At 40.8% G+C, this 10090-nt stretch overlaps 1 protein-coding gene across 1 annotated transcript in view; it reads left to right on the top strand.

The window, feature by feature from the left end:
* The window catches only part of LOC111669484 (uncharacterized), a gene marked incomplete at its 5' end in the record, with an annotated part of 37083 nt that extends 28433 nt beyond the window's left edge, over positions 1-8650 (top strand). The window contains 3 exons of the mRNA XM_023425798.2: positions 2180-2218; positions 2569-2640; positions 7333-8650. Coding sequence (XP_023281566.1) covers positions 2180-2218; positions 2569-2640; positions 7333-7355 — 134 coding nt within the window. The remainder of the gene's footprint in view (positions 1-2179; positions 2219-2568; positions 2641-7332) is intronic.
* Between the last annotated feature and the right edge of the window lie 1440 nt (positions 8651-10090).

Raw genomic sequence — 10090 nt, 5'->3', positions numbered from 1 at the left:
GATCCAGTCAGTGGATTTGGATGAGAAGGAGTAATGGTAGCTGGGGGCCCAGCAGGGGGAGCACTTAGGATAGACAGACTCTTAGGAGAAGCAAGGAAGAAATCCAGGAAGAGGAAGTGTTTTTAAGTGGGGGTGTGGCCTGTGTGAGCCTCTTTGAGACCATGCGGTTAGTCCAGGTGAGGTGGCCTGTATTGTTTGCTTGTATTGAATTGGTTTGTAGTGTGTGGCTGTTTAGGTGAGTTTGATTGTTTGTTTGTTTGTTTGTTTGATGTCTTGGAGAGTGGGGGAGTGGGGGGGGGGGGTAGAGCACAGCCTAACCCGGCGGGGGAGAGTATAGCTCAAAAGGCATCTCTCCTTGACTCTACCTCCCTCATTCAAAATGGCTGCCACTTTCTCCAACTGTTTAGGGGATTTTGTTTGCTGAATCTGCTTAATCTGTTAGTGTGTTTTGTCAGAGTTGATGATGGTGTTGTTTGTGGTAGCATAGGCAAGATAAAGAAAATAGTCGTGGCGTGAGGAGCAGTGATGGCTGGCATTAGGGGAGTGACTCTGGGACGCCAGTGATCACTGTCTAGCCTCCTGGAGGTGTCGTGGGACCAACTAGACGAAACGCTGGTGAAAGGAGGTTCCCACCTGATGACCCCAAAGACATGTTAGTTATCACTGCTCATTAGTCTGTATAGCTAAATTAATAGTTATCATAGGACATGTTAAGCTTAGGGAGCTATTCACTGAGTCTGGTCCATTTTCTGTAGCACAAGCTTTGTGTTTATCTTAAATTGTAATGGAATAAATTGTCAGGAAATACACAATGAAGAGCTGGATGTGGTGGGGATAGTTCCTAGGTTTTACAATCTGTTAATTATTCACATGGTTTTGGCCATTTCTGTCAGTTATGATAAAAGTCACTGCTGAGCATACAATGGCATCGCAACAACAGCAGGGCAAGAAACACATAAATTACAAACAAGTTTAGTTAAAACAGATTAAACTGATATTATTTGGAGGTAAAAGCAAAAGTCATTGCAGTTGTCTGTAATAATCCCTCATTGCAGAGGAAAGCTCTCAACTGAACCAAGTAAGACAGCTCTCTAAACTCTGTTTATACCGACAGTTTTGACATTTCTTGCCCCACTGGACTTCCAATTAGCTTGGTGAGGATAATGTTATTATTGATAGAAAAATAAGATCCACGTTGTAAATAACCTGAATTATCCTTTAAATACTTATGGACTTATGATTCTATGCCTCAGATCAAAAGCTAATAAAAAAATTTAATGTTTTTAAAAACAATAATAATAAAAAAAAAAAAAAAGCTAAATAATGAGGGTGAGATCGTTGTTGCTTCATCCTTCCTGCTTTTCACCAGTCCTCGAGTCCCAGAGGCGTCTCAGGGTGGAGAAATTTCCTTCCAAAATGTTGCAACAGATTAAATCAGTATTATGTTGAAGGAGCAGTGTGAAGTATATGTTCTCTATAGGTGGCAGTCTACAGGTCCAAATTGAAGCAAAGGTAATAAGTAAGAACCTCTGCAACCTGACACGTTGATCCAAACCTGCAATTACTACCAGGGAACCGGTGTTGCTGTAAGGGATTAAATGACCTTGTCAGCAGACTTGTTGCTGTAAATATACAGAACAGTGAAACCATTTTGGATTCCACACGTTCTTCCATCATGCCTAAGCAGTTGTATTTGTTTACATCATCACTGGATCGCCTGGGGAGAGCGGTTATTTTTATGGTGTGCTTTGTTTGGATGATTGTTGTTGGGTTGAGGGGCGGGGGTGTCTCAGGCTGCCTTACAGGGCTAGCAGTCTGTAATTAATTTTGCATGCGTCTCTCCCTTCTCGCGTTTGTTTTGTTCTTTTTTGAAGTATAACTCTTTAGGAAGGCGCCGTATTTCCAGGCATGAGAGACTGTTCTACATCACCATAGATGCAAATGTGAGGCCACGAGTATGACGCTGCTTAAATTCCCTGGACTGGTTTCGGGAGGACCTTTTTTTAGCAGAATGTATTTTTATAAAAAAAGAAAACTAAGAGTGGAACAATAAAAAAAGCAAAATAATCTTGCACAAATGATTACTTTTACTAATACCTAAGCCTTTTATCCACTGCATGTGCATGTGTGAATTGACTTTCAAGATGAATAACATATCTATGTCTGATCCGCATTACAGATGCATCTGAGATCAACGACACTGGCACCAGCAATGGAGGTGAGTAAAGATCATGTTTTTCACCCCACTCTCGACACTGTGACGCATCAGGGAAACTTGTCACTTAACAGAAACCTCTCTGCTGTCCTCATCCTTTCCTCCATTTCCTGCTTGTGCTACTTACGGGTGGATATTTCTGTCAACATACCTGCTTACATTCATTAAATATCACAGTACATATTTGTATATGTGCTATATTGTAACTATTATAAACTCTTGGCTTGGCAGAGCAGAGAGATTGTTTAAGTAAATTGATGCTTTACTACATAGGATGAGGGGGCAACAGATTGATTATCATTGCCTCTCCCTCTCGATTCTTTTCTTTTTCCCCTCGCCCTACACTTGTCTAGAGGAGATGAAAGATCATGTCGAGAGCTCAGGAGAACCTGATTCAATTCCAACTGACAGCATTCAGTCCAAAGGTAAGGGCGTGGAGGAAGCACTCACACCATGCACTTATCTCGCACTCATCTCTATTTATAAGCAGATTCTTATTAGTGGCCACAGCTGCTGAATTAAAATTCACTTCATCTGGAGAATCCTAAACACTGTGCAGCTGAGTGTTACCCAGCTTCACCCTCCTTGTCTCAGTTTTTTCCCCCGTCTTTCTCCATCTCCTCTTCTCTGCAGGGGCAGGTGGCAGGCAGGCCGTTTATATGTGCTCCTCCGGGGCCAAATGCATTTGTAAATCCTCGCTACCCATTTCAGGGCTGCAGCTATGACCCTGATATTTTGGAATAAACGTGTCAGCGTGTCTTTGGAGATTGAGTGTGATGAATTACCCGCAAACTCAACTATCAGACATTTAATAAATCAAGTGTGTAATGCGTATTATTTTAATATGCAGCCAAAGACGGTAGGGGCAATAATCATGCCAATAAATCATATTTGATAAGGATACCTCATTGTTGTTATTCTCAGGTCTCCGTTGAGATTTAGAGTAATAAGACGGCGTGTAATTTGAAAGTAGACATCTGTAGAGAGAGCGATGAATTTCCATGTCTGCGTTTGTTCTCTGTGTGGTTCTATAGAGTTGTTGAGCCAAAGAATGGGATTTAGATTTGGGTATCGTACAGTTTCCAGGTAGAAAAAATTCATTAAGCAACTGTTGTGAACAGATTGTCAGGGTTGAATAAACAGGACAGGCTAGCAGCACATTAAATAACTTGGCAGAGACTAACGGCTTGGTGTAGAAAGGAGAGAGCTTAAACAACGCCAGACAAATCACCAGAGAAGAAGCAGCTTGTTGTTGAACGACCGTGTGGCTTAGGGCAGGCGTGGTGTTGTGGGTGGGCCTAAAGCACCTGGGCCCATCCATTTGTACAACTGGCCTATCTTAAATGACTGGGAGAACATTTCTTACCTTTTATTTTTATTATTAAAATAAACATTTAAATACAAAAAATATTTCCCTTTGTAAAAAAGTAAAAGAAAATATTTAGTGGGCTACTAGCATGTCTCAAGTCTGAACCAATCACAACAGGCCATTTTACACTGCCACGCACACATGTGACAGTATAGAGGTTGTTGATGAAAAATCTACCCAATATTGGAAAATGCAAATGCAGTTTCTACTGAGACTGGAAGAAAACAATGTAGGCAGGATGGGAGGTAGAGCTGAAAATTCCTGCCCGACTTGATTGTCTCTATATTGCCTTGAAAGAATAGACCACTTCTGTTGAGACGAGCTTATGAAATGGCATTGGCCCACTCCCTCTCTTGTTAAAAGTCAATGTTGCTCACTCAGCAGTTGATCTCTCACCCTGCAATCAACTTAAAGAGGACCCATTATGGCCATTTTCAGTGTTAATCATTTAATTCTTGGTGTTTACTAAAATAGATTACATGCTTTAATGTTCTGAAAAGACTTTATTTTTCTTCTTCTGTACATCTCTTACTGTCCTCTATTCACCCTTTGTCTGAAACACTCTGTTCCCTCTGAAGTTGACCAATCAGAGCCCAGTGTGCTCTGATTACTCACTTTGCCGGCAACTACCATGGCAATGAAACGTTTCGCACGTTTTGTGTTTTTAAAAAAAAAAAGTTGTGGCAGCTTTGGTCCCATTTATAGTTTTGAGCCAGAGTTAGATTCTGAACCACAATATGACAGACCTGATCACCTTCACAAGCTGGACTTGAGCAGAAAACAAGCGTACCCACTGTCAGGCAGCTGGAAGGAGGGAAAAATATCAAGAGTGCTGCGAATCAAGACGCTGGACAGTCAGCAAAGACTTCGGGTGGCATTATTCATAACTTGGAATATTTTTATAAGAAACCCTTTTAGGATTTTTTTTATGTGTGGACACTTCCGGACTAAAGGAATATAAATAATGGAGGACCAGACAGACAGTCGACAGGTAGGGAGTCTCCACTGCTTCACCTCCTGCTGGTTTACGATACCGGTAGATCTGAATGAATTTAACGTTAAGTGTGCATATTTACTGAAAAAAGAACTCAGTTAAACTGTGGATAATTTATATGAGCTAAGGAGGTACAGCATGTCAACACTGACAAGCCTTTAAGCATTTATATCTTTGCTTTGCTGCTTCTTACTAACGTGATCAGGTCGCGGTAACGTGGTTAACATCACAAATCCACAATAACAATGCAGACTGACAAGCTGTGAGCTTGAGTGTGAAGTGCGAATTACATTAAGTGTGAATTACAGAAATAACCGTTGTGAAAATGAAGTGTCTAACTGTGCATGGTTTCTGAAGCAGTCCTCCTTGATTTGCTGGCTCACACTCTAATATTTGGAGCAGTGGAGAACCGTGGAAAAATAAAGCAGATTTCTGCAGGCAGTTGAGAACATGGTGTCTTTTCGGCATGGCTACAAAACTAGAGAAAACTCTTCATTCTAAGTAGTTTTGTGGGGCGTGCCAAGCTTGCAGGTGGGCAGCACCAAGAGAAGTATTGACGTCAATAGGACTCCCAACAAGGTGTTTCATACAAAAGAGAAAATTGGGTTTTTACCTTGACAGAGTGACTCTGGAGACCATTTACATGCACAAAACCACTATAAGTAAGGAACAATTAGCATAAATAGCATAACAGGTCCCCCTTAAACAAATAATAATCACACCAGATCAACCAAACAAGATGCTATTTCCTTGATGTACTGGTCTATAACAAAAAAATAAACATAGTAGATAGATTTTGCACAATTTGAGCAGTATAGCTACCTGTGTGTGCCACTTGCATAATATATAAATAGTGATGGGTAAATGATAAGCTATGTCAGCACTGAGAGTGTTTTAGAAAAAGATTACAAGTGCCATAATCAACCAAACGTGCTAGTCACTCCACAGCATATCACGAAATTCAATATAAAAGCAAAAAGTAGAAAACAAAAGAGGCTGCTGTGCACAATATCTGCTAACATATACACACAAACACACATGTTCCACTATACCTTTGGAGACACTCATTGATATAATCTATTCCCTAGCTCCTTACCCTAACTTTAACCATCACAAGTAAATGCCTAACGCCAACGTAAACCTTATTTTGACCTGAATCCTAAAACCAAGTCTTAACCCTCAAAAAGCCGTCTCTACCTGTGGGGACCTGAAATCCCCACAGTGCCACAAGTCCCCATGGGATAGCGTGCATTCAGGTTAAAGTCCCCACTAGGATATAACGATAAGAGTACACACACACCTCCATATAGTCAGTGTGCAGTCAGTAGTTAAGGTTGAATGACGTAGTGTGAAAATATTCATTTGAAAAGTCAGTGTTATAGTTTGACAGAGAGGTAATGACAGTAGCCTGCCAATGTTATGATCTATCGCTGCATTGGCCTAAACAAGATGGCAGCTGTCACAGTTCAGATAAGTTTGAGGCTTGTCCTGCTTTTGTGTGCAATTCTCTGACACCATTTGCATACTGTCTTCTAGTTGTCTATAACTTGTCCATGATATCCATCTCAAAGGCAAAGTATCTCCTTAGCACCCCACCCCCAAGTCACTGCAGACCTGTCACACACACTTGTCGCCACGTGTTGTTGTTATAGTTGTAAGAGTTAGTTGTCTGTCTCTGGTACCTACAGTGCAGTGGAAAACTTCATGTTTTCATTGGGCAACAAATATTTGATAAAACAAATGTTTTCTGAACAAAGATGGTGGATTGGATTAAAGATACACATTGAGACTGATCCATGTTTTCTGTTGAGATTTCATAGCGAGTAACAGTTTCCAGATATCTTTTCATCCTCTGTGTCACAGAGACTTTCTTGAACATCACAGATTGGTACAATTTGTCTACTGTGTCCACTGCAAAATGTCTTGCTGTGGAACAAATCTCAATTGATTAGATTTCCATGAAATTTGGTAAAGATGTTCTTGGTCCCACAGAGAGGTTGAGGTGACCTTGGTTATCGGGTCAAACATTTCCAACCTTTACCAAGTTTTTTGGTCCATGACAAAGTCAAAATCTCTGGAGTTTCATGAAATTTGCAGATATTCATAATATTCATGGTTTTCAGACGGATGAATTCCAATGTTTTCAGTGACCTCCCTGAACTGTCTTCTACAGCCAGCAATATACGAATATTTCCACTGCTGCACTAGAACTGATGCCACCCTCCGGCAAAAATGGTCGTATATTTCCGAGTCTATAGAACGATAACTATGAAATATCATGACCATATTCATGAATCCAACAGGAAAAATTCCCTGTGATTTAATGACCCAGGGTCTTTCTCTTAAGACAACATTAGAATAAACCTGAGAATAGCAGGGTCATATATTGTTTCTGCAACTAACAGTTACTGTCACTTATTATTCCTTTGGTCTATAAAATGTCAGAAAAAGTTGAAAAGTTCTCATCCAAATTTCTTAAAGCCGAAGGCGGTGTCATTATATTGTTCCTTATATCTGAGCAACAGTCTAAACCTTTAAGATTTTCAGTTTGCTGTCACATGACAAAGAGAGCAAAAGCAGCAAATCCTTTTCATTTTGTGGGTATAATGATCATTTCAGCAGAGCAGAGCTTGTTCTAATCTTCATTTCACACTAATCTCTTCTGCAGAAGTCTAGATGTGATATTAATTCTTGAACCAGTATTTCAAACGTGCAAAATCTTAATTCAGACTGTGGATTTGTTTTTCCATCCAGACACTGTTGAGAAGAAAGAATGACCAGCTGAGGGACAGGACAATCAACCTCATCTGACAGCCAGCAAACTGTGCGAAGGCCAACCACACTGGTGTCAGACTGGCCCATGTCAGTATGGGCTCTGACACTGGCCCAGGGCAACCAGTTACTCACAAGATGCTCACATTCCCAATTTTATTTTGCCTTTTCCTTCTTAGTTAAGAAACTACTCATCCCTGAAGTATGTATGTACTGTATGTATATGTATGTATGTACAAAACCTTACTATAGGACTTGAACATATCAATCATAAAAGATGAGCCATACCTCACTGTGTGTTAGAGTCATACATCATTTAGCCAGCTGGGTGTGAGGAGATAAACCAGGTTCAAGTCTCTTTGTTTGATCTAAACCCACTGTGAGAGCATGGTGAAGCTGTCAGAGGACAACAGCCACAGCTCCTTCATGTTGACACTCCAGGCTGGGTGATGCTTAACATCAACCATCCTTTTGTTCTTACAACTCAAATACCACCGCCACAGTCATGATGACATCCAACAGTGGAATACCTGACGACACCCTGCATTTGTAAGCCTCTTTGGAGTGCAACACACTGACACCTGCCATGTCTCCTCACGCGCCACCGCAGCTCGAGCTCCATTGTTTAGTTAAATCAGCCAATACAATGATTCAGTAAGGCGATGTGCCACTCCCAGTCAGTCATCTATCTAACATCACTAATAATGTCCCATGTCTGCCGCTGCTCTAACTGCAGCTTAACTGCTTTTACCAGGAAACTGTTCATCAGCACCCATGCACACTAAAGAGGATGTGTGTCTTTTAACCAATCAAACCCCCTTCCCCCCTCCCTTTTTCTTTGCCACTTCCAGTGCATGCCAGAAAATTGCTTTGAACTTCACCAACATAAAACAGGAAAAACAGTCCCCTTGGCTTCCGCTTGTCTCCTATCCAGATTGTCTATAATTGTATCGAGGGAATCTGCCTTATTTCGTAACAAACTTCAAAATCACAATCACAGACCTAAGGAGGTGATCCAAGTATGAATTCTTGGTTGTGTATTGCTTGCTGATGATTAGTAATTTTAGGTACATCATGTAATGGCTAATACCTGTTGTCAATGGTTTCTTGTTTTTTTTCCTCGGTTGATTTTAAAAATGGTTTTGGTTTATTTTAAATGTCGGTATGATTCATGAATTATTTTTCAGTGGTGCCATACTGCAGATCAGATGAATTAAAGTTCTATGAAATGATGCCTTCATACTTTGATGTTTGCTTTGCTAAACTATAACAGAAACAACTAATAAAGTTTAAGGTGGAAGCCATGTCTCAGCTTTTAATGTGGATTGTCGTGTGTCTGGTTTTTACTTGTGTCGTGACAGAAGCTCGTATTTTATGTCATTCTAGTAGCAGCTGGTACAGTTAATTTCCCCTCAGTTCATACGTGTGAAATTGAACAACTGTAACAGAACGATCAGTCACGTGTCTCAGGGTAGACAGAAACAATTAGTGTGTCCTGTGATCTCCAGCATGCTGCCTCTCTGGCCCTCAGGCTCCCTCCTGTATCAAATGAGAGGAGATATCTGGCAGACGCTCTCACCCCAGAGCCCTCCCTCCCTCTCTCTGAGTAACTCACTAATGGCCAGAGACCTCACAAGCAGTTTTTTTATCAAAGACTCAGCAGCTCTGCAGACCAGAACCTCTCTATCACTCACCTCCCTTATCAGTGACGAAAATGTTATCTTAGCCACTTTTTAAATCTGATGAATGTTTTCTTCCGTTCCTAACTCCTTGAGTCAAACTCCATGAGTTGAACTGCCACCTGTCACAAAACTACTGTACATATTTTAACAATCAGTCATTAAAAGGAATGTATACAAGTTGGCACCCTCTGTGGCAGTGATAAAAACAAAAACAACACCTGGCACGAGGTTTGTCTCATCTGTCAACAAACAAAAATGCCTCCATCAGAACAAAGCTGGAACCTGAAGATGAGCCAAACCATACGACAACTTTTCACACCGACAGAGATGTTTTCAGTCTTTACAGCCAGAAAGGAGCACATATTCAACATATGATGTAAATATTGAGGCAACACACTGGCGGTATGTAGCCTATCATTACAGATGTGTTGCCAGGCAACCACCATATTCCTGAGGACACAAATTCATGTGTGGTCCTTTACTAAACAGACATGGACATTCATCAGAAAGAGTTTGCTTCCCTGATTTACACCAACGCCACAATGTGGATGAGATGGTGGATGGAGAGAGAGCAGCAACACCTGAACTAAACTTTAACTACTACTACTACTACTACTACTACTACTACTACTACACTAGATCCCCATTTGCTCAATCTTTATGTAATTATTCTCTCGCTTAAAAGGCGTGATATACAGTATATGATAAATATGAAACATGTTTAAAATGATTGTAGTGAGTTGAGAAGCATCTAGACCAGAAGGCAAACAATTAGAGGCCCATTAGAGCTGTAGAAGCTCACTGGATCCTTCTTCTCCAGACTTTCAACAACGAATGACCCAGACTGGAAAAGGCTCGCGCCAACCAATCGTCAAACCCAAATCATATTTTTTAATCAGTCATCATGTGTGTCCTCACTTACACATTTAAGATGCTTTAAGATTTTTTCTGAGCCTGCTGTAGGGCAATCAAGGAGTAAAGTTTGAACAGTGAACAATTTTTGACCAAGTCGTCCGTCTTTGTTTGATAGCTGATAGATGATGTAGAGATGGACAGGT

This window comes from Seriola lalandi, unplaced genomic scaffold (genome assembly GCF_002814215.2).
Source record: "Seriola lalandi dorsalis isolate HSWRI2012SDOR001 ecotype SW California unplaced genomic scaffold, Sedor1 jcf7180002054795, whole genome shotgun sequence".
Taxonomy (NCBI): Eukaryota; Metazoa; Chordata; class Actinopteri; order Carangiformes; family Carangidae; genus Seriola; species Seriola lalandi.
Note: the sequence above shows the minus strand (reverse complement) of the source record. Positions and strands in the feature narration are given on the sequence as shown.